Consider the following 25,334-nt stretch of genomic DNA (forward strand, 5'->3'; position numbering starts at 1 on the left):
TAACAAGATGGACGTTGCTCAGTTTATTTGGAGAACATGTCCCAGAAATTGTTTTTTAACTTCCTCAAGGGTTACGCCCAGTGCAAACTTTGAGAAACACGAACCAGTGGTAGGACAGTGGTCTTCACTATACATTTATTAACGGTTCTTAGTTCCTTTTTTGTAAACAGTTGGTGGAAAACGTTGGTGTCAGTCGTTGCCACTTATTTGGACAAGCTACAGTTAAAAACGTCTGAGGGAAAAGAAACGACAACGAGCTTCGAGATTTCTCCCCAGCCTCTAAACACAAAGAGCTTCTTTACAATGAAATACGACGTCACGATGTGAACGGAGGAGTCCCAAGCAGAGGTACAGATAAGTTATGGTAGAGTGCACATGCAGACATGTCAGCCAGAACGAGCAGAAACCAAAAACATTGTTTCTGTGTTAAACTTTGAAAAGAGTTCAATTAGAATCTCATCCAGTCAATAGAATTAAAATAAAAGTATAAAGAAGTACAAAAGAACAAAAATAATTTAGGTACACAGAAGGAAAAAAAACACCTAAAATAGAAGGAAAAACAATTCATCCCTCCTAAAATATCTACCATCAGAGTGAGTAGAGTCAGTTCTGTTAGGAGAGATGGGGACAAATACAATTTGTTGAGTCTGTTGCTCTAAAACAGTCCTTTTATTGTTTTCACAGCTGCTGGAGACAGCCAGAGTTGTGCCAAACATCTAGTGGTTCTGCTTCTGAATTCGCCCTCAAATCTGCTCCGTCTCTAAAGAGCACGCGGTCTCTTGGGGTTGATCTGCCTACTGGCTTGCTCCTCGTCCTGGAGTGCAGAGCGGAATGACTTCACTTTATCTGTTTTCAGGGGGGAAAAGACGCCGTCAGTCACTGTTCAAGACACTCATTAGCTAAAAGACAGATGTGATCTCCAGTCATACCTCTGAGCTCGATGAGGATATCTATTTTCTGGTCAAGGATCTGCTCTAGCTGTGTGGCGTAAGACTCCACGTCATAGTCCACCTCCTCGGTCATTTCAAGCAGCACCTTTTCATCCTCCAGCCACCGGATGGATTCCTGCTCAGAGACGGAGACACAGCAGAGTCTTAACGAGGAAGTAAAAGGTGATCAGCAGAATCAGACTGCCTTTGTTTTCACCTGAAAGACAGCTCTGTGGTCCTCCAGAACCTGCTCCTCCATCTCCACTAACTGAGAAACCGCCTCATGGAAAGTGAAGAGCTGAGGAGAAACCTCCTCCTCCTGCAAACGATTCCAGGATCAACAAGAGGGACAAATGAAAGCATTTTTTAACATTTACCTATAAATAACATCAAGTCAGTGGAAATATGTTACTCTTACAGTCATCACGAATGGCAAAAGTTACGTTACAGCTACAAAGAATTTAATGTGATAGACCAACACAAAGGAGTGCATTACTATGAAGTGGGAGGGAAAATGGCCACATTTCACTGTAGTTACAGTTGCAGGTCTTTTAGGGTACATCTCAACCAGCATCTAGTGAAGATTGTTGCTCATACTTTGCTACCAAATAGCTCAGTCAGTCTGGATGGAGAGCACTTGTGAACTGTCATTTTTTTTGACACAGATTTTAGTGAGACACATGAGAATGTTTTGAGCTAAACCGATCCACTGTACCGTAGAATGATGCTGCCACCACCATGTGTCCCTGTGGGGACGACACGTTCAGGGTGAAATGCAGCGTGTTTGGTTTTGCATGTTGGGCAAAAATTACATTTTGGACTTTTTCCATGTGCATGACTAATAGCTGTGCACCTGACAGATTCTCCCACCTGAGATGTGGATCTCTGCTGCTCCTCCAGAGCTACCATGGACCCATTTTTCTAAATTCTCCTCTTGCCCACCCAGTCCGTTGAAGATGAAGGCCAGCCTTTCACTTTCAGATGATAGATTAAACTCCATTTAAAGAGTTTGTTTCACAGCCTAACCTTAAATCTTCTAACTACCTGGTCTGTCCGTTAAGGTGGACAGCCATCTCTTTTTAAGTTGGCCGTTGTCATGTTCCATTTTCAGATGATGCTATAAACAATGCTCTGTGAAATGTCCAGAACTCCAGAACTTTATCTCTGATTTAAAACAAAAACCTTGAACTGCCACCTTAACGTGGTGGAGGGGTTTGAGTGCTCAAATGATCCTAGAGGCTATGTTGTCTGGGGCCTAAATGCCCCTGGTAGGGTCTCCCATGGCAAACAGGTTCTAGGTGACTGGTCAGACAAAGAGCGGTTCAAGAACCCCTCATGAGGACGAAAATATCGAGGCATGTGACGTCGCCCGGTACGGCGGAGCCGGGGTCCCACCCTGGAGCCAGGCCTGGGGTCCGGACTCGCCGGAGAGCGCCTGGTGGCCGGGTTGCTCCTTGCGGGACCCGGCCGGGCCAAGCCCGAATGAGAGACGCGAGGCCATCCCCCTGTGGGCCCACCATCTGCAGGGTGAACCGTGAGGGACCGGTGCAAAGAGGATTGGGTGGCGGACGAAGGTGGAGACCTTAGCGGCCCGATCCCCGGATGCTTAGGCTGGCTCTAGGGACGTAGAATGTCACCTCACTGGGGAGGAAGGAGCCTAACCTGTGTGGGAAGTCGAGAGATATCGACTAGAAATAGTCGGGCTCGCCTCCACGCACAGCGTGGGCTCTGGAACCTATCTCCTTGACAGGGATTGGACTCTCTTCTACTCTGGAGTGGCCGACGGGGAGAAGCGACAGGCTGGTGTGGGTTTGCTTGTTGCCCCCCAGCTCAGCCTTCACGTGTTGGGGTTTACCCCAGTGGATGAGAGGGTCGTATCCCTGCGCCTTCGGGTTGGGGATAGGTCTCGGACTGCCGTCTCGGCCTACGGGCCGAGCGGTAGTGCGGAGTACCCGGCCTTCTTGGCGTCCCTGTCGGGGGTGCTGGATAGTGCCCCTCCCGGGGACTCCGTTATTCTGCTGGGGGACTTCCACACCCACGTGGGAAACGACAGTGACACCTGGAGAGGCGTGATCGGGAGGAATGGCCTCCCCGATCTGAATCCGAGTGGTCTTTTGTTTCTGGACTTCTGTGCTAGTCACGGATTGTCCATAACGAACACCATGTTCAAACATAAGGGTGTCCATCAGTGCACCGGAGTTTGCCCAACCGGTTCACTTGGCACCAGGACACCCTAGGCAGGAGGTCGATGATCGACTTTGTTGTCGTATCATCAGACCTTCGACCGCATGTTATGGACACTCGGGTGAAGAGAGGGGCTGAGCTGTCCACTGATCACCACCTGGTGGTGAGTTGGATCCGCTGGAAGAGGACAAAGCCGGACAGACTTGGCAGGCCCAAGCGCATAGTGAGGGTCTGCTGGGAACGCCTGGCGGAGCCCTCGGCCAGGGATGTATTCAACTCTCACCTCCGGGAGAGCTTCGACCAGATTCTGGGGGATGTTGGAGACAGAGTCCGAGTGGACCATGTTCTCCGCATCTATTGATGATGCTGCTGCCCATAGCTGCGGCCGTAAGGTCTCCGGTGCCTGTCGCGGCGGCAATCCCAGAACCCGGTGGTGGACACCAGCAGTAAGGGACACTGTCAAGCTGAAGAAGGAGTCCTATCGGCTGTGGTTGGCTTGTGGGACTCCTGAGGCGGCTGACGGGTACCGTGAGGCCAAGCGTGCTGCGGCCCGGGCTGTGGCAGAGGCAAAAACCCGGGCCTGGGAGGAGTTCGGTGAGGCCATGGAGAAGGACTACCGGTTGGCCTCGAAGCAATTCTGGCAAACCGTCCGGCGCCTCAGGAGGGGGAAGCAGTGCTTCGCCAACACCATTTACAGTGGGGGTGGGAGGCTGCTGACCTCGACTGAGGACATTATCGGGCGGTGGAAGGAGTACTTCGAGGATCTCCTCAACCCTGCCATCACGCATTCCCTGGTGGAAACAGAGGCTGGGGACTCAGGGTTGGACTCTTTCATCACCCAGGCTGAAGTCACCGAGGTCAGTGCCTCTGGACTGGCAGACTGGGGTGGTGGTCCCCCTTCATAAGAAGGGTGACCGGAGGGTGTGTTCCAACTACAGGGGGATCACACTCCTCAGCCTCCCTGGTAAGGCCTACGCCAGGGTATTGGAGAGGAGAGTCCGACCGATAGTCGAACCTCGGCTTCAGGAAGAACAGTGTGGTTTTCGTCCCGGCCGTGGAACACTAGACCAGCTCTATACCTTCTACAGGGTACTCGAGGGTTCATAGGAGTTTGCCCAACCGGTTCACATGTGTTTTGTGGACCTGAAGAAAGCATTCGACTGTGTCCCTTGTGATGCCCTGTGGGGGGTGCTCCAGGAGTATGGAATCGGGGGCCCTTTATTAGGGGCCATCCGGTCTCTGTACAAGTGGAGCAGGAGTTTGGTCCGCATTGCCGGCACTAAGTCGGACCTGTTCCTGGTGCATGTTGGACTCCGGCAGGGCTGCCCTTTGTCACTGGTCCTGTTCATAACTTTTATGGACAGGATTTCTAGACACAGCCAAGGGCCGGAGGGGGTCTGGTTTGGGGACCAGTGGATTTCGTCTCTTCTTTTTGCAGATGACGTGTTCCTGCTGGCCCCCTCTAGCCAAGACCTACAGCATGCGCTGGGGCGGTTCGCAGCCGAGTGTGAAGCGGCTGGGATGAAGATCAGCTCCTCCAAGTCCAAGGCCATGGTTCTCGACCGGAAAAGGGTGGCTTGTCCTCTTCAGGTTGGAGGGGAGTTCCTGCCTCAAGTGGAGGAGTTTAAGTATCTCGGGGTCTTGTTCACGAGTGAGGAAAAAATGGAGCGGGAGATCGACAGACGGATCGGTGTGGCTGCCACAGTAATGGGGGCGCTGTGCCGGTTCGTTGTGGTGAAGAGAGAGCTGAGCCGAAAAGCGAAGCTCTCGATTTACCGGTCGGTCTACGTTCCTACCCTCACCTATGGCCATGAACTTTGGGTCATGACCGAAAGAATGAGATCCCGGATACAAGCGGCTGAAATGAGCTTCCTCCGTAGGGTGGCCGGGCACTCCCTTAGAGATAGGGTGAAGAGCTCGGAGTAGAGCCGCTGCTCCTCCACATCGAGAGGAGCCAGTTGAGGTGGCTCGGGCATCTATACCGGATGCCTCCTGGACGCCTCCCTCGGGAGGTGTTCTAGGCACGTCCCACCGGGAGGAGGCCCAGGGGACGGCCCAGGACACGCTGGAGGGACTATGCCTCTCAGCTGGCCTGGGACCGCCTTGGGCTCCCCCCGGAGGAGCTGGAGGAGGTGTCTGGGGAGAGCGACGTCTGGGCGTCTCTGCTGAGTCTGCTGCCCCCGCGACCCGGTCCCGGATAAGCGGAAGACGACGACGAGTAAGACAGATTTTATTCCCCTTTAAAAATATGTATGACTTTGTGTTGGTTAATCCAGAAAATATACCAAAATTACACTGAAGTTTGTGGTTGGCACATGACGGCATGGGACAAATTTGACAGAGTCTGGATGCTGTAAATGCTGTAGGAGCTCATGCTCTGTTGGTGTGACACACATTTTAAGAAATAAAAAGGATTGATGTGTTATCAGAAATTTTTGTGCAACTTCCAACGTGCTCTGGAAACTGAACACGTAGCAACTTTAATAATGAATTCACATTTTTTTCTGCTGCTCTCCTCTTATGGTAATCACATCTCTACGGGACTTACATTCTGCTCACAGAGCAGTTTGAGGTCGTCTCTCTGAGGAGAGATGCTCAGCCACTCCTCGTCCAAAATATCCAGCTGGTTGACGGTGTGAATGTTGGCTCTTCCTCCCTCCATCACTTGGTTGGGGTCCACTGTGAGCTCCTTCACCCTGCGCAGCAAAAAAAGAGACAACATCAGGCTCAGTAAAGTTCAGCTGTACTCTAAGGACAGCTTCTGTTTCATGTAGTATATGGAGGTAACCATGGGGTCAAAAGTGTTTATTTGCATATTATTGTAGAATAATGACAGCAGTAAAGCCATGCAACAATAAATAAAAACTGTGTCAGTCTTCATAACATGAATTATGAAGCTAATAAAAGCCTTTATGGACAGAATTAGTGCGAGAAGAGGCATCATGACGGTAATGAGGGATTACTGCCATGTCCCTGGCCTATAAGTGGAAAGCTAATTAATTAGGACTGCGAGAGGGATTACCTGCTGAGAGCTGGCTCAAACAAAAGCTCATCCTGGCTTTACCAACAGCTAAAAATCTAACTTTTCCTCATGTCTCTTCATCAGACTGTCCTACAGCAACAGAGTGTCTTCAGTCAGAGGCTTCTTCAGATCTGCTGTAAGACGGAGCGCTACAGGAGATCCTTCCTGCCCACAGCCATCAGCATCTACAACGACTCTTTGAGGAAACCTTCATAATATGAGCTATAACAACATTTAATTTCCCTTTGGGATTAATAAACTATTTTTGAATTGAATTGATGTACTGCCTCTGACCTCACAGCTTTCACCAATGCAAGCAGATGTCACAACAACTGACAACACTGAACAAAAAACAAAAAGGGCGAATGGATGTGGTGCTGCTCAGGAGTCACTGAAAGGAAAGTAATGATGAAGGTAAAAGTGTAAAACCATAAAAGTACAAAAGAAAAGCAATGGGGGGGTGAAAAAGAAAGCGATACGGTGATGAAGCGTGGTGAAGGAGGTGTGATTTTCCTGGGAGGAAGAGCATGCGGTATTTGACCTGCCAGGAGAGCTCGCAGCAAAGTCATCGAACTCAAAGGTATTGGTGGGCGAGTGCTCGGGGCGAATCCCCTGTCCGCCTTGGGAGAAGGGGATGTCTGACGGACTAATCCCAAACTCCTTCACTCTGAGTGGCGCAGCATAAAGGAGCAGAGCGAGAGAGGCGGGAAAGAGGAGGGATAAGAAGGTGTACAAAGAGAGTCGGAGACAAGTAAGCAGATCAAACTGACAGTAGCACCGAACGGTACAGAAAACATAATACATGTAAACCAAAGGCTCTCCAGACAATAGCTTCAATAGAGGTTAGAAACACTAATCAGTGCAGTAGGTTAAAGTCCCCTCACCTGTTAGCATAGCGCAGTGTGTTGAGTGTGTTTTCGCAGGATGTCATTCCAGGAGAGATTGTTGCAATCTGGGGTAAAATGACACATTTAGATTAGTAGGGATTATGCAGAAACGTCAACATGGGTACAGATTTTAGATGTAGATAAAAAGCTGACCATGCATGTGCGCGAGTTCTCCCCAATGAAGGAGTCTCTCAGGACCTGTGTGAGCTTGCTGGCTCTAAAAGGAGTGTGGGGTTTGTTAAGGCCGAGCGCTCGGATACATTCCTAAAACAAAACACAAAGAACCAGAAGAAATGTGGTGAAAGAAAATCAATACTGTTTCAACAAATAACACAATAATACGACCAGAACCGTGATCATCATCACGGGGGCCACAGACCTTCAGAGCCAGCAGGCTTTTGTTTATCTCGGCTCCTTCCAGACGGGTCTGCCGGTCGGCACTCGATGTGTCGGCGCCTCTTTCGTTCCCTGCGAGGTCGATGAGAGAGAACTTTCCGTGCATCTTCCCCTTCCTTCGGAGGATGATCTGGAATACAGCGTGGCTACGCGATGAGTGAGCATTGGCTGATGTCTGCCCAGACGTTCTAGGAAGAACCAGGAAGAAAAATGTATTTTGGGATAAACACACTATGAGCTGCTAGAAAATAAACCAAGAAAGGACCAAGAAGATGTTTTTTGTGCAGTGCCTTAAAAATATTAATCCCCTTCAAGTTTCACATTTTGTCATGCATCAGAAACCTTAGGGTATTTTATTGGGATTTTACTTGATGAATCAATACAAAGTAGTTCATAACTGGAAGGTAGACATTAAATTATACATTGGTTTTAAAATGTCAACAAATACAAATGCTAAAACCATGACTTGCATTTAATCATTCAGCCCCTGCCTCAGTTACAGCTGCAAGGCCTGTGGGGGAGCATCTTTACCAGCTCTGCGTAGCTTTAGACTGAAATTTCTGCCCATTCTTCTCTGCAAAACAGTTCAAATCAAATTCGATTCATTCAAATTCAAAAATACTTTATTAATCCCAAAAGGAAATTAAATGTTGTTATAGCTCTTATTATACAGGTTTCTTCAAATATCCGTTGTAGATGCTGATGGCTGTGGGCAGGAAGGATCTCCTGTAGCGCTCCGTCTTACAGCAGATCTGAAGAAGCCTCTGACTGAAGACACTCTGTTGTTGTAGGACAGTCTCATGAAGAGGATGCTCAGGGTTCTCCATAATGTTCTTCATTTTATGAAGAATCCTTCTTTCCACAATGATCTCCAGAGGTTCCAGAGGAGTCCCCAGAACAGAGCCAGCCTTTTTTATCAGCTTGTTGAGCTTTTCCAAGTCCCTGGTTCTGCTGCTGGTTCCCCAGCATCAGAACCAGGGACTATCCTGTGTTGGTCTATAACATAAAATCCCATAAAATGCATTAACACTAGAACTCCCAGGGCTGTCAATTTGATGGTTTTGAAAGTTTGACATGCCATAACTCTGGTTTATTAAAACTCTCATCTTCCTGCCATCCTGACTTTTTCTAAACCTGTGTCTTGTGAGTCCCTATGTCTCTATTTAAAAAAATAAAGTAAATAAAAGATCTAAGTATTTCTACCTCTAACTACCACAGCCGCTATTTTGACGGGCCTATTATTTACATTGATATTTTTTTCCTGCGGCTGAGTATACGCGCAAGCGTTGTCTAGCAACCGCCACTCTAGAACGGAGTCTGAGAGGGAGATTGTTAGCATCCAGAAGGATATTTTCTACTCAAGAGGCATTGGAAATGCTTCAAAAATTACATGATTGTGATTCTGGGATCGAGAGGGATTCTGACGACTCTTGGTCAGTATTCAATTCCAGTGACAGCGGGTCAGAGAGTGAGCCTCCCCCGGCTAAAAAACACGAGTCGTCCCGTTAGCAGGAGGTTGTGGCGCATTATTTCAAGGTAGTAAAAGACTAGCCTTTGTAATGATTTTATCATTTTAGGCTATAGTTTATAGATTAGTAAACTAATAATATATAAACTATAGCAACAGTGCCACAATCAGAGCAGGTTCAGAGATAGGGAGACGAGCCGGTGCCCAGCTATAAACCCAGCAATCCAGCTCACTGGCAGGAGAGAAACTAAAAAACAAGGTACTAAAAATGGAAAAAGAAATAAGTTAGGTCATAGATATAGTAGCCCAGTAACAACAATCTACTCTGCGCTTTACAGCGTTTTCATCGCATGACGAGCGCACACCTGGGAAGGAGGAGGAGCTAGGAAAGGATGGCGCTGTGTGGACAGTGGTAGTGGAGGAAGAAAGTAGAAGGAGGCGTCAGAACCAGAACGTGTTGACAGAACGCCAGATCCAAGATGCCCAGACCGTGTTCCTCTGTGTGGAGGACGCCGAAATGCTCATCCACGTTCAGGGCTGCAGGGTGGCTGAGAGCCGCAGAGTTTTAGGAGATGATTCCTCCTCAGACATGAATGTGGATGAGCTGAAGGCATTTTTAACACTAGTTTATGTCCGCGGAGTGAAAGGGGGGCGTAACATGGAGCTGTCCAGCTTTTGGTCAGATTAGTAAAGATTTTTTTTTAAATGTACCCACTATTCTGTATTATTTTTCAGTACTATTTATAAATAATAATAAAACATAATAGGTTTTGATCAAATACTATTATTAATTCTTGTCAAAACCATAATTTTATAGCATGCAAGAAAACCTTTATCATTCTGACCAATGTAATGCGATGACGTCATCACCGTCATCCAGAATGCTCGCCGTCAAATTGACGGGCTTGGGAGTTCTAGTAGAGTTAGAATTCTGGGAGTTCTAGTGTTAAAGTTTGGGGTTTTAAAGTGACTAAATGTGAAACAGTTAAAGGGGTATTTATTTGCTCCAAATGTGGTGCGAAAGAAGGATGACCTGCAGTAACATCTAACAACCCAGCTCAATTATACCTGCAGCTGTTTCCCACTTCAATAAGTTTCAGGACATCTTCTGTGCACTTGACTTCCTTCTCCTGAAGGCCCACCACCTGCACTTGTTGCTTTCCATCCTCCAGAACCCTCAGCTTAGCTTTACGATTCAGCAGGTCAAACACCTGGAAACACAAACGCCACAAGGTCAGCTCTGCGACGCACCGGATTCAGGAGAACGGTCCAACAAACACCTCTCTTACTTTTCCACTGTAGATTTCAAAAAAGGTCGCGTACACTTGGAGATCCAACTTCTTGTAGATGGGTTTCTTCATCATGAGGAACACATCCCTGGCTGCAAAAAGGGAAATGCAACATCTACAATTTAAAACCTTCCTTCATCGAAACAATCCCCAAGTTTGTTAAATTTAATCAACTAATAAATTTAAGTGAGTGCAGAAGAGAAGCCTGGTGTTTACCAGCTAATGCATAGATTCCTTTAGAGCAGTCTTGGTTCTTCCCAGAGAAGTCTCCTCCCATAGTCTAAAATACAGTCAACATTTCAACAGGTGTACATCAGAGAAAATCTCTCATAAATATCACATCGGGGCTGTTTTTAACTCACATGTGTTTTACCGCTGCCAGTCTGACCATAAGCAAAGCAGGTGGCCATGCCCCTTTCAAAAATGGTCTCCACTAAAGGTCTGGCAGTAAACCTTCAGTGTGAGAGACAACATGTAACCGTAAGCTCATCAGCAAAGACAAGCTGGTTTTATTCAGTACATACAGAGCTGAGCTGGATTGGACACTGTTTCATGTTTTCTTTTGACTGAGCTGCCTTTACAAACCTGTAAACCATCTCATTGCTCGTGCTGTCATCAAAGGCGTAGTCAAAGCGGAACGTCTGGTTCTCCAGGTAGCGGGTGAGGTCCACTTTCTGTTTAGGTTCATGTACCATCACCACGTCTTTACTGGGAATGGTGATCACATCTAAATCCTTCATTGTCAGCTCTGGAACCCAGTGGAGGACAGACTCAGTTAGCCTTGCAGAAGTATTCATATCCACTGGTTGGGATTTGATTTACAAAGGGTTTTACAAAAAACTTCAATAAAAATAAAACTATTCGAAAAAGGTATTTGTATTTATCCTGTCTGAATTAATACATCTGATTTGGATCAAGATCTGGACTTTGACTGGGCCATTCTGACACATGACTATGCATTGATCTAAAGCATTCCACAGTAGCTCTGCCTTTATGTCCTGCTGGAAGGCGAACCTCCACCCAGTCTAAAGTCTTTTGCAGCCTCTAGCAGGTCTGACTCTGATCTGCTTTCCTTTTCTTCCCTTACAGCACAGTGGTGCCACCACCACCACGTGTCGCAGTGGAGATGGTGTATTCAAAGTGATGTCAACCGCTTTCTGCCGCTTTCTGCCATACAAAACATTTCGCTTATGGGCCAAAATGTTAACTTTTGGTTTCATCTGACAACAGCACCTTCTTCCTCTCACACAGGGGCCAGATTTGGAGAGCACAACTAATAGTTGTTCTGTCAAAAATGTTCTCCTACCTGAGCGGAGGATCTCTAAAGCTCTACCAGAGTTACAATGGGTCTCTTGGCTGTGTCTTTGATGAATGTTCCCCTTGTTTAGGTGTACGGCCATTTCTAAATAGGTTTGATGCTGTGCCATGTTCTTTCTCTTTTTAGATGGTGGATTGATGTTATTTTATGACCTAATGCTCCTTAAAGCTTCTCCACAACCTTCTCCCTGACTTGTCTGCTGTGCTTGTTGTTCTTCATGGTGCTAAATGTTCACTGATGTTCTCTAACAAACCTCTGTAAGGCACAGCTTAGAGTAACGGCTGGTTGCTTGGAACTAAAAGGCGTCTTTACCTTTCTTGTTGAGAGGACGTTTCCTCACACAAACACATATTCTGTGCTCTTCGATCTGGAGAGAGCAACACAAATATTAGGTATTTATATTAGGTATTGGACAGCCTGTGAGTTTTAAACCAAAAGGAAGAAGCTCCAGCTGCTGCTCACCATGTCAGCAGTGGTCAGGGGCCGGTAATCTAGGCTGGCCCGGAAATCTCGGATCATGTACAAGATTTCATAGTTTGGGATGGTGGTATCCACCTCCTGGAGAAGAACGGGAAGATGAGACATAGAAAAATAAAAACCTTATACATAAAATGACCATTTTATCAAGATCAGGAAACGCTGATTCAACACTGCTATACCTGAGCTCTTTTCTCTCTGAGCTCCTGCTGCTGAAGTCGGCGCCTTTCTCTTTTCTCCTGCAGTTTCTCCACTTCCTTCACACAGTTTGACTTCCTTCTCGCTGCCATTAAAAAAAAAACAGTAATACCTCCAGTTTTAAACAGATATACCAATAGCTTGTTTGTTTTACTTCTTTATTTTACTTTCTCTAATACTGTTGATGTTCCAAAAACAAAGGGGAAACCCCAGAAAGCTGAACAGCAACAATCCAGTGGCTGGCACCATTAAACAGTAGCTGCTTTGTCTTCATAGCCGACAAAGGGCCTTTAGAGTGTCCAAAGCCTTCTGGTATTGCATCTTCCTTTAATCTGCTCTGTCAGACACAACAGAACTAGGAAATGCATGAACGTCTCTTTTTTTATTCTTCCACTTCTTTAGAATTACTTCAGTTAAACAAGACTGTCTCAATAAACCAGTCACCAACCCCAGTGTTATCCCAAAGCTCCCAGCACAGCACGCCCACTGATTAGTGTTGGTTCAGATCAAACCGACATGATTAATAACCACAACAGAATACAAGTTAGAGAAATGTGTTTAAAAATCACTTCAGATTTATCAAAAAAAAAAAAAAAACAACTGTTTGTGATTATCCGGCTGGCCCCATTGCAAAGCCTGATCAGACCCTGTAATACAGCGCTGGCCTCCTGCTGATTCCAGTCCCTCAAAACCTAGACTATCAGGAGCAGGAGGATTAATAATCGCCTCTAATCTGGGAGAAGATGATGAGCTGGGTCGGTACCAGGACAAAAAAGGAATGCAGCATCATCCCACTCCAAATTAATTTGTCCAATAGAGTAAGAGGAAAGACTGATGGGTAAACAGGGGGGTCCTGTCTTCCTCTTAATCTATCAGACAACAGTGAGCACTTCAAGTGAGGTAACTGTGAGTAACACACAATGCGGTACAAGCAGCTTCTCTATGTGTGAACGTGTGTGTGTGACTCAGCAGAAATCAGGCAGCGCAGCCAAACAGCGGCCCTGATGTCCTCGTTTTGCTCCCTAATACCCAGAAAGCTTAACTGGTGCTTGGACTGGGCTGCGCTGATTCATCTCCACACCACAGCTCCGAACAGTACAGCAAGTCTATGGCTCTCACATTCTAGTGGGACATCTAATAGAACCACCATAAAGCACTGAGGTCAGGGGTAACAAGCAGGCGATACATACAAAGCTGTCCAAACTCCTTTCTGGATATCAGTTGAAGAGAGGACTCTGTGATAAATGTGATCAACAAAACATAGAAACATTAAGCCATTTTCATAAGTTTTGGCCAATAATGAATCAGAAAGTGTTTTAAGATTTTCACAACTGATTAGATAAGATTAAAAATATTTATGGATGCAACACATTTCAGTTGGAAAATTGCATAAGGGTTCATACTTTTGTTGAAAAGGATAGAAACGAACTGAAAAACCTTATTTCCGGCTGTCATGGTGAGATCATAGCTCTGCTGGATGAAAAAACAAATGGTCTTGGTCCATTTACCGTTCTGTTGTTGCTGCTGTGTCTGAAGCTGAGTAGGCTGCTGGACTGGAGGAGGTGGAGCAGGTTCTGGCTGCGGAGGCTGTGGAGGTCTGACTCGAGTTGGAATCGCTAAGAGCAGCAAATCACAAAAAAAAAAGATAGCACTCCAATTAGGTTTTCTGTTGAGCATCTGCATGTTCAATGATGGAGAGACAACATGACGGTACGCTGCGGATTCTTAAGGTTGTCGATCTAATTGGCAGCTTCTGATTGGACGGTTCATTTAAGAGCTACCTCATCATTTTCTTTAAAGAGTTATGAGAGGATTGGTTAAATTCTAGATGAAAACCTAAACAGCTTAGACTGGTCAAATCTGACACAGAGCGTTTTGCACTTGATGGAGACTCTAAAAACACATTATATGGCTTATAAAGACCTTTTTTTCTATTGTTAAAAATAAGTAAAAGCATTTTCTTTTTTGTATTTTTCCCAGATTTCACCTACTTACTGTAGCTTGTTGGGTTGCAGAAGAAGGGCCTCGCCCAGATAATTGATTTTCTCAAGCATGGAATCTAAAATGCTCAGACCAGTCTAAACTAAATCAAATTATTGTACACTACCCACCAATTCTTTAACACACAATTTGAGATGCATTAAACCTTTATTCCATTTGTGAAACCTGAAAAGGTATTTTTTGGGTATGAGGACCTCCTTGGTATATTTGTCAGTGAGCAGAAGAAGGGGTTGCAATTCAAACAAAATCTGCCGCCGGTTTAAACGTGTGTATACTGCGACGATAGCTAAATGCAGTTCAACACTGTTTAAAGCAAACCTCTGTTGTCCTTGGAGGGAGTATCATTTTTAGTAGGAGCTATCGTCCGTCGGTTCTGTAGAAAACAAAAAGAAGGAGGAAAAACATGATGAGCAAAATTAGATACTGAGAAACCAACCTCTCCTTTTGTGTTTTTGATCTCTAACTTCTAAGAGTCAAATTAGGTTAGAATACAGCAACTTTTTCTCTTGGCACAAATGAGTGACGGCACTGCAATCACGTAAACGTTAAAGGCCTAAACAAACTGGACAACAACATGGATCTAGTTCAGCCCTGAATGTGTCTTCAGTCTTATTTTTGATTTGAAAAACCATCAATCTGATTCATTTTGGCATTTTTAAAATGAAACTGTGATTTCGCTGTGGTCCAAAACAAGCTCCACAAATACCACAATCAAGTGTTGTCGGTCAACAGTGATATCTTAAAGGGATTATTTTATGGGAAAACATTCTAGTTTTTTAACGCTGTAAAACAAATTACCTGAGAAATCAAGGCTTATGTAGACGAAAATCAGTGCATAAAACTCCCCTCTGCATCTGTCTCTTGAGGTACAAGTAAAATTTTGGCCTAATCCTTGGACCTCAAACCGATTAGACAGTGACCAATCATATCATCAGCTGCTGGCCTGGTGGGGTTGAGTTGCCAGGAATCTGTGTTTGGTTTAACTTTCATGGCCCCATGCCCTTGCTATGTTCACATTTATCCACAAAGTTAATTCACAATAGAAATCCAACATAATTCTTTTAAAACGTACATCACTCAGAACGGGTCGCTGCGGGCAGTTGTCTGCAGCAAAATGAATTCTTAACATAATGAACTAATCATAAAACAAATCAGTTTGATTACTAAAGTATGAAAACGTGGAGCTATAATATTTAGTCAGTTTCTCCAGTGAAACCATACTTCTGAATTTGCTCCAGTGTGTTCGGAGCAGCAAAGCCCTGCTAGTTGGCTGATTTGGTTATTTAAACAAACTTTTCTTCAGCATCTAAAACATTTTTTGCAATCTAAAGCAAAATAAAAAAAATGTTATATCACTGCTCACCTTGAGAATTCCCACAATGTGTAAAAGTTTGGCACCTTTCAGGCAGTACCAGGCCTAATTTACAGCTCACCTCACACAGTAAATGTAGCCTAAAACTCAAAACCAGACTAAATGTTTCAAGTTATTGAGTTGTTTTTTTCAGAGCTGGCATTACGATATTCACCTTTGCAATTTTGTTGACTTTCACAGACGTGGGCGTGGGAGTGGGCGGAGTCTCCGGGCTGGGGGCAATCTCCTCATCTGGTGCTATGTCCGGATTAAGTCCAAAAATACTCTCCAAATCTATCTGTAGAACACAAAAAACACAGATATTAACCTTGGTGAATGCATGCGAAATTATCTCATTCATTGTTTAGCCGTTCACAGCGACAGTGCTTTAATACAAGGCAAGAAATCGGATCATTTAATGAAACTCAAGATATAAACACCAAAAACAGAACCAAGAGTCCAGTGTTTCCCCTTTGATCTTGGCCTTGGGAGGAGGGAGGTGTTAGCTTTTAAATAAACTAATTAAACAAGCTATTGCTATATTCTGCCTGATGTATTTATCATTTATTTATCATTTCTACAGTCTTATAGAGCCTGGAGGATTATTTCACCTGGACTTTAGCTGCGTCTCAGAGGCAGGGCATGAAACACTTGGGCTATTTTGTTTACTTGTACCTTTGCCATATGTACCAGGAGACGAAGAATTAGCCCTGCTGCTACTCGCAGGAGAGGAAGTGCTGCCATCTAAACGAAATTCGGCGCTTTTAAAAACTGGAGGTGTCCTTGCCTGGTTTCCAGGTTTTAGCGGCACGTTTTTCTGTTCGCTCTGTCCGCTTTTCGGGAGCGTGTGTTCACCTGCGTGCTCAGCTCGTCAGCGTCGGCGACACAAGAGTATGAGGAGTGTGTTTCCATCCTGCTTTCATGACGTTTGGCCACAGAAAGTAGAGTAGCGATGACGCAGGAACAGAAATCGCCTAAGACGCGATCTAATAAAATTAATGACATCAACTGTAAAAACGTACTATTACTACACGCCGTGATCGTCTTTGGGGGCAATAAAACCCAATCTACCCACGTGCTGGAAATATTTTAGTTTGTAATAAACATCTCCATTACTTGCCGAGCAGAGAACAGCTCTCTGTTAAAAACAAATCTGGTGTTCATTTAAAAAACAACAACAACAAAAAACAAGCTGCAAGCACAGAAGGTGAGGTCTGGTGGGACCTCAGGACATGCAGGTCAGTTGCATAATCACAGCAGCACTGAAAAGCCTCAGGATGCATTATTCACTGCAATGGGAAGCAACAGCGCATGCTACTGCTGGGGAGATTGCTCTGAAACGCAACAAACGGCTGAAAAAAAATGCTGTTTTTACCTCTTTCCCTTTTGTGTCCCCATTTTCTATCCATTCCACCGTGACACTCTCATTGTCCTCATTCATAGACGTCACCATTGCCTGATGTATACGCCCTGGAAAAAAAACAAAACACACAAGGCAGGTCAGGTTTAACTCAGATTTGGAGATCATCTCTGATGAATAAACACTGTTCCTATTTTAGATCCAAAACAAGGTGGATGCATATACTGATGGCAACATTGTCATATTTGTTCAGTTAAATTTCACCCACATTCTTTTTTAAAGTTTTACTGCTATAAAATTAAATAAATAAACAAATACACTTTTGGTATAAGCTACAACATATACCCAGTTTTCAAATTTGAGATCAAGCTGACGCTGAAAATCTCTTAAAATAAACTCAGCGTTTCCATTTATATCCGCTGGTGTCAAAACTTTTTACAAATCTACAATCTAGTTAAATTTTGTAAGTTTTTGCTTCTCTGCATTTAATTCGTGAAAATCAAGTGAAACAAGCTTAATAATCCCAAGACAAGTTCAACAATTTGTTTTAACCAAATAGAAGCCAGATGAAGGTGCTTTATGTGGGAGCCACTGTCATGTGAGAGCAGGAAAACAGGCTGGGGCTAATTTCAGTCCTTTCAGCCTATGAGGTCTGATTAACAACAATTAGAGTCACAGATAACAGAGAGGAGCACAGCTGCTGCTGGGCCACAGGCCTCTCTCCGCCCCTCTGGTTGCAGTAAGTCGTAAGAACAGCTGTAGAGAGCCGGTTTGGTCCTCTCCTCTGTGGATTCGACAGCATGCTGTAAGCTTCCCTCCCAGTCCAAGGAAACACAGTGTTCCCACATTTATTTTTCAGATATTGCTCAGAAGCTAGCAAGCAAAGATGTTTTCAGTGCTCGCAACTCTTGTAATTCGGGCCGATTTCCCCAAGCCCTCGTTAATGCAACACAGCAAAAATGGATCAATTTGTAATCTCCCATTTTTTTCTGCTTTCTAAATAAGGATTCCATATTTATTATTCTTTTACATAAGATTTAAACAAACTGGGGGAAGATACAAGTGTCTACCCTAAACTCCCTTTTGTCACATTTCCAGCCTGAAGAACAAGGAAATGTTGTTGCTTTCTGTCTCTGCTGGGAACACTTTCTCTGAAAAAACACAAACCATCGTAAAACCTTGGATGGTGAAAGCAGTCCTATTGCGTACAGGTATGTGGGCAGGGACCAGTATGCCTGTTTCAAATTTAATCTTGAGTATTGTTAGTATTTTTTTTTATCAGTTTAACATAAAAGAAAAGGTTGATACACACTAAAAACAGACACAGCTTCAAGTTCAGCAGTCAGAAAAGATTGTTGGTGATTTTCATAAAGTAATTCATGCCTTTATTACACCATGTTTAGACTGCTGTAAATCTTTGTTCAGAGACATTGATCAGTCATCTTTTAACGTCTGCAGTAAAGCAGCTTACAGGAACATATAAATCTTGTGTTGGCCTCACTCCACCGGCTCCCTGTCTGTTACACGATTGATTAGGAATTTATAGTTGTTTGGAAGGCTTCTAATTGTCGGGCCCTACCTCCCCTTCAGGATCCTTTACATCACTAAGTTTGACCTAGACCACTGAGGTCATTCAACTAGATCCTTTTAGATCATGTTCTGAGATCTAACCTGCTGTTGCTGCTCCTCCTTTGTCTTCCCATAAAAGATCTGCTTAGAGCTTCAAGACTAACTTTAACTCTACAGCTTTTGACTTGGCTGAAGCTTTTATTAGCATTTCAGTTTCTAGATCTATTTATATTTATACTATTTATATATATTAAGATTCACGAAGTCACCTTCCTGCCAGGATTTTGGTTATTCACTCCTATTCATCAGTCCATATAATATTAATATATTTTATTACTATGGATGGTGAGTGCTCTGTCATAATATTTAGTGTAGAATTCACATATCAAAATCTAAAATAACATAATCGATACATGATTTCACTTTATGGGTTAGATAGACAAGTGCATTTATTTATTAGTGAGGTGGGGAGAGCAGTCATCTTGCAATCCGAACGTTTTAACTCTCAAATCTCTAATGACTGAAATAAACATTTTCTCATTGAATACATGCCATCTAATGCACCCATAATGAGGTATGCACAACATATCTGGATTAACATCGGTATAAGCCGATGTAAGTCATTTTTTAACGTAAGAAAAACTGGACCGATATTAATAAAAGATTAATATTAGTGGGGTTGGCCATTTGGTATTTGTTTGGGCATGTGACAGTGACACAGCACAGGGTTGTAGGGTGTTTAACTGAAGCAGAGAGGCAAAGTCAGCGCTGAGGTTATTTTTTTTCACGGTGTCAGAAATGGTAGGGAAATATATACAATATCGCTAATGGGCCATAACAGCAATATAAATCGTGGATACTGGCTCTAGTTTCCCATTCAGATTGTTATTAGCCATTAATAGCCCATACACTATGAAAGTCAATGGCTAATAATCCAGATCATTCTTTCAGAGTAAAAACTGCATGCAGCGCAGCAGCTGTCAGAGCTGCAGTCTGCAACGTATGAACCCTCTTCTTTCACTTCTTATTGCGCGAGATAAAGATTGTTAATTTTAGGGGACAAGTCTTCGGCAAGTCTGAAGTCTTTACGGGACTAAAGGTCAACACATACAAGAATGAGAAAATGAGTTCTCTCTCCCTGGGCTGCAGGAACAAAACAACATTGTTAGTTTTATTCTTCATATTTCTCATTATTTTAAGTATATTTACTGCCCCAACTGTGTGTGTATGTACGCGCGCCTGTGTGTGTGTGTGTGTGTGTTTTATGAGCCCTCCTTTGGGGCAGGATTTTGATTATTTTTTTGTTAAAACAAAGACAAACTAAGTTCTAATACAAATATTTTCGAGGAAAACAACATCCCCACAAAAATTTAGCAAGTATATACAATAACTACTTGGAAAACTTGGAAAAGTAGATATAAAGTGTTTGGTCTATCATCAGTTAAATCATTTTCTTCCTTTGTGATTTGGTTGTGTAACGTACTGTTTTATTATTCATGTCGTCACCCTGTGAGCTCCTAACAGGTTTCAAGCGCACTGCATGTGCTCTTTGACCGACGACATACATCTACACCCTCCAGACACACTGTTGTGTTCTCAACCGGTTTCTCTTAAAGTTAAAAGCCAGACTTTCCTGAAAAATATGATCAAATATTTCAGATGCACTGCTTGTGACTAATCAAACAGTCTACTAGTGTCAGTTAATTAGTTTTGCTATTTTGCATTAAATTATTCTGTATCTGTAACCAAATCTACCCATTCAAACCCCCTTTTTTTACATGCACATGCCTAATTCGATGTCACATAAGACAGTTAACTGGTAAGAGTTACTGAGTAAAGCCATTTGTATTTATTATCAGTGTCGTTTTCTCTTCATTCACATGTTTTTAATCAAATCTGTTGCTTAATAGTGCTCCTCTGTAATATGTACAGCTACTGCATAACATCTGAGCTCTAACACACACCAAATGGATTTCTGGAGTTTGGCAACAATAAACAAAGTTTGTATTTTACAACAAATAAATAAATCACATGGCCTAGTCAATGTTCCACTATGAAGTGGGACGTAAACAATATATCTGCCAGGACCACTGCATCACCAGAGACTAATGCTGGAAATCAGTGCCGGGCAGACAGACTTCTGATGAGCCGGGGGCTACCAGTTAGCACCAGCCATGAAGACACCTGCAGCTCTCATTCCAGCCAACAGCAGAGAGAACACATGAAAGAGAGAAAAGCTACTCAGGTGAACTCTACAAGAACGAGGTCAGAGTTGACCAGGATTCATTTGTACACAAGTCACAAGGTGGTTTTGTCAGTTCTTGATACTACAGCGGATTTATGTATATGCCAAAACTGATCTGCACTGCCACTGCACTGGAGGGTAACATAACTAGTAAAATAGGGCATTTACAAGCAGTGAATATGTGCAGAAATCAACAAAAAAGCATCGAACATTAATAAAAACAGATCTTTACCTATTCAAGTTCTGAAGACAATCACTGTCATTACAGCTTGCTTTAGCACCGCCAGTTACAAGAACTTTTATCATTACTTAACAATTGTCAAAGTCAAAATTACCTGAACAAGTAAGGTTGAGCCTTCTGGACCTCGAACTCTCAGTCTGATCATCTTCACCTGAGCAGTTTCTCAGGGAGGAATTACAATAAACCACAAATAAATGTTGGGATTTGGTAAGTCACTTGTTACCATCATGTTCACTAAAGCCAGCTGATCAGCTCGCTGCTTAACGTTGAGTCTACTGTTCATTGTTATCATCTAGTGTTGATTTCTGCTGTCTTTTATGACTTCATAGATCTAATTAAGCAACACACAAATTTACTACATACAGTACAGACCAAAAGTTTGGACACACCTTCTCATTCAAAGAGTTTTCTTTATTTTCATGACTATGAATATTGTAGCTTCACACTGAAGGCATCAAAACTATGAATTAACACGTGGAATTATATACTGAACAATAAAGTGTGAAACAACTGAAAATATGTCTTATATTCTAGGTTCTTCAAAGTAGCCACCTTTTGCTTTGATTACTGCTCCGCACACTCTTGGCCTGAAATGGTTTTCCAACAGTCTTGAAGGAGTTCCCAGAGATGCTTAGCACTTGTTGGCCTTTTTACCTTCACTCTGCGGTCCAGCTCACCCCAAACCATCTCGATTGGGTTCATGTCCGGTGACTGTGGAGGCCAGGTCATCTGGCGCAGCACCCCATCTCTCTCCTTCTTGGTCAAATAGCCCTTACACAGCCTGGAGGTGTGTTTGGGGTCATTGTCCTGTTGAAAAATAAATGATGGTCCAACTAAACGCAAACCAGATGGAATAGCATGCTGCTGCAAGATGCTGTGGTAGTCATGCTGGTTCAGTATGCCTTCAATTTTGAATAAATCCCCAACAGTGTCACCAGCAAAGCACCCCCACACCATCACACCTCCTCCTCCATGCTTCACGGTGGGAACCAGGCATGTAGAGTCCATCCGTTCACCTCTTCTGCGCCACACAAAGACACGGTGGTTGGAACCAAAGATCTCAAACTTGACTCATCAGACCAAAGCACAGATTTCCACTGGTCTAATGTCCATTCCTTGTGTTCTTTAGCCCAAACAAGTCTCTTCTGCTTGTTGCCTGTCCTCAGCAGTGGTTTCCTAGCAGCTATTTTACCATGAAGGCCTGATTCACACAGTCTCCTCTTAACAGTTGTTCTAGAGATGTGTCTGCTGCTAAAACTCTGTGTGGCATTGACCTGTTCTCTAATCTGAGCTGCTGTTAACCTGCGATTTCTGAGGCTGGTGACTCGGATGAACTTATCGTCCGCAGCAGAGGTGACTCTTGGTCTTCCTTTCCTGGGGCGGTCCTCATGTGAGCCAGTTTCTTTGTAGCGCTTGATGGTTTTTGCGACTGCACTTGGGGACACTTTCAAAGTTTTCCCAATTGTTCGGACTGACTGACCTTAATTTCTTAAAGTAACGATGGCCATTCGTTTTTCTTTACTTAGCTGCTTTTTCCTTGCCATAATACAAATTCTAACAGTCTATTCAGTAGGACTATCAGCTGTGTACTGTATCCACCTCTTGCACAACACAACTGATGGTCCCAACCCCATTTATAAGGCTTGAAATCCCACTTATTAAACCTGACAGGGTACACCTGTGAAGTGAAAACCATTTCAGGTGACTACCTCTTGAAGCTCATCAACAGAATGCCAAGAGTGTGCGGAGCAGTAATCAAAGCAAAAGGTGGCTACTGTGAGGCGACTGTGGCTCAGTAGGAAGAGTAGTAGTCTTGCAATCGGAAGGTTGTGGGTTCGATTCCAGCTTCCTCCTGCTGTATGTCAATGTGCCCCTGGGCAAGGCACTTAACCTCAAGTTGCCTACCGATCTGTGTATCGGTGTATAAATGTGTGAGTGTTAGTGAGTGCGATTGTGGTGTGGCTCTAGCGTAAAGTGCTTTGAGTGGTCTGTATGACTGGAAAGGCGCTATATAAATTCAGTCCATTTACTTTGAAGAACCTAGAATATAAGACATATTTTCAGTTGTTTCACACTTTTTTGTTCAGTATATAATTCCACATGTGTTAATTCAATAGATTTGATGCCTTCAGTGTGAAGCTACAATAGTCATGAAAATAAAGAAAACTCTTTGAATGAGAAGGTGTGTCCAAACTTTTGGTCTGTACTGTATGTTGATAAAGGTTATTTGAATTGTTTATTGAATTCTATATTAACTACATATCTACATAGTAGACTTGTTTTTTGCTCTCGGTATCAATCTGAGTTTTAAGAGTAGGCACATACTGTTGGTTGATGTGTTTATGGTTTGAATATGGCTTAGTATCGATCTATTAACTGAATATGAACAAATTCAGATTTTCCAGTTTCAAGGGAAAATTGGGAGATTCTGATCCATGCCTAATTGGCATATCCCTGCTAAATTACATACTTGATAAGATTATATAATATACTTTTAACATTAAACATATAAGAAAAATTATGGAAACTAACACTTATAAACCCTAACTGCAGTCTTGCATATAGTAGGAGTCATTATGAAATGGAAAATAAAGTAAGGGTGGATCAGCGAGAGTCCTGGCAGAGACAGGAACAGATGGGATGGTAGCTAATAGCCTGGATCTGGCTGAAGTCTGGACCAGCCCTGCCACAAACCCTCAGAGAGAGGGCAATCCTTGCTCTGGACCCACGCTACTCGCAGAGAAAACAGACAAATATAATTCCCACTCTCCTTAACTCCTGTGAACAGCCATGACAATATGACTTGGATGAATGGGGAAATACAGAATATAATGGAACACCCATTTTTTCCCAAGCAACACCTCATTACTAAGAACAAAGTTTGGTAGGGTGATCCCTTCATTGCATTCATGTTTTTTGGTTTTTTTTTTCAGCGTGATGTCAAAAAGACATCTCACTCAATACAACTTTTAAAATGAACTTTTGATCTGCATGTTAAAAACAGGTGTGTCCTGGGTATACGCCTGTCTATTGTGTCAATGCCTGACATGACAGGACAACGTTTAGGGGAAGGCATATTCGACTTTGCATCAATAACGTCTGCCATAACAACGAATTGCCATGCTTACGTGATAACTTGCAATCTAAAGAGAAAATGCAGAATAAATACAACACCAAAAAATAGGAAAAGCTTCTATAATAAAATAACAGCTTATGTTTGACTTCACAGTAACTGATGAAGCCGGGAGACAGCACAATTAGCCGTAAAGCTAACCATTAGCTAATACATTAGTTAGTTAGCTTAGCTCGTCTTAAAAACTAAATATCTTGCTTAAATAAGATATTATGGTTCTAAAAAAAAAATACACTTAATTTATAGTGATATTATGCATTTATTGTTTTACTTATTGTCTACATTTGATGTTATCAAACTACAATATTTTACAGGTGCGGCACAAATGTCCTAAATAGATCCAGACGTTTGCTAACAAAGATAAGCCTCCTTCATTCAAATGCCAAGGCCGAGCTGAAACTCGCCGCCCAGCCTGTCCTGGCAGCCTGTGTTTCCGTCTGGATGTTGCTAATGCTAATGCAAACGTTAGGCTCTGCGGCCGAGGCTGGGGAACAACGGTTGCTATATTCAACGGACCCGCAGCAACAAAGATCCCCAAACAACTAAGTCCGGCAAAAAAGAAGAAAAAAGAGCGGACAGGGTGAGAACTTACCATCACTCCGCTTAATCTCCACATAAGTACCGACGACTATCTTCCCAAAGCCTGACGCCATTCTACATCACTTAAAAACAACAAACACAGGACTATAGACTTTATTTAAGCCGGGCAAATGCAGCGCCTTTAGCTGTTTTTGGTTTGGGAGGAGGATGCAGCAACAGAATGAGAATTACGTAGCTACCAAGAGTTCCGCAGTATTTCCGACCCGGTATTTTCAAAATAAAACTCGCGTACAGCATCTTGCAAAAGTATTCGTACACCGTTTGAAATTTTAACTTTTTTGTCACTAAACAATCACAAACTGCATTGTATTTAATTGGATTTTATGAGATAGGTCAACCCAAAGTAGCAAACAAAAAGAGAAATGGGAGATTGTTGATCACAAACACTGGAGGAGCCAGAGTTATATACTGCTCAAGTGGGTACTGACAACTGGTCTTGGGCTCCACAAATCTGGTCTTTATGAAAGAGTTGCAATATTGATGAGTTGTTAAAAGAAAGCCAGTTTAGATCAAACCATATTTGTGTGTTAGAATTGCCCAGTCAAAGTCCAGACCTAAATCCAATCTGTTGCAAAACTTGAAAATCAATATTCACTGATGCTCTTTATCCAATCTGAGTGAGCTTCAGCTATTTTGCAAATACTGGGTAAAAATATCAGTTTACTT

General features: G+C 43.4%; 1 protein-coding gene across 2 annotated transcripts; it reads right to left on the bottom strand.

Moving 5' to 3' along the window:
- Positions 1-118: 118 nt before the first annotated feature.
- Positions 119-24,834, bottom strand: kif2a (kinesin family member 2a). 2 transcript variants are annotated; one of them, XM_047380968.1, is made up of 21 exons: positions 24,661-24,834; positions 16,896-16,990; positions 15,696-15,818; positions 14,488-14,542; positions 13,677-13,784; positions 12,153-12,253; positions 11,956-12,051; positions 11,806-11,860; positions 10,761-10,923; positions 10,538-10,628; positions 10,392-10,455; positions 10,176-10,267; positions 9,955-10,097; positions 7,402-7,606; positions 7,176-7,286; positions 7,020-7,087; positions 6,677-6,802; positions 5,662-5,809; positions 1,147-1,248; positions 930-1,065; positions 119-846 (listed from the first exon to the last, which is right to left on the bottom strand). In XM_047380968.1, exons 1-21 carry the CDS (start codon positions 24,719-24,721, stop codon positions 761-763), a joined length of 2,229 nt encoding a protein of 742 aa, XP_047236924.1. In that variant the 5' UTR covers positions 24,722-24,834; the 3' UTR covers positions 119-760. The 2 variants fall into 2 exon arrangements, with proteins under 2 accessions (XP_047236924.1, XP_047236925.1); XM_047380969.1 differs by lacking the exon at positions 6,677-6,802 and having other exon boundaries at positions 24,661-24,833.
- Positions 24,835-25,334: the final 500 nt, after the last annotated feature.

This window comes from Girardinichthys multiradiatus, chromosome 12 (assembly GCF_021462225.1).
Source record: "Girardinichthys multiradiatus isolate DD_20200921_A chromosome 12, DD_fGirMul_XY1, whole genome shotgun sequence".
Taxonomy (NCBI): Eukaryota; Metazoa; Chordata; class Actinopteri; order Cyprinodontiformes; family Goodeidae; genus Girardinichthys; species Girardinichthys multiradiatus.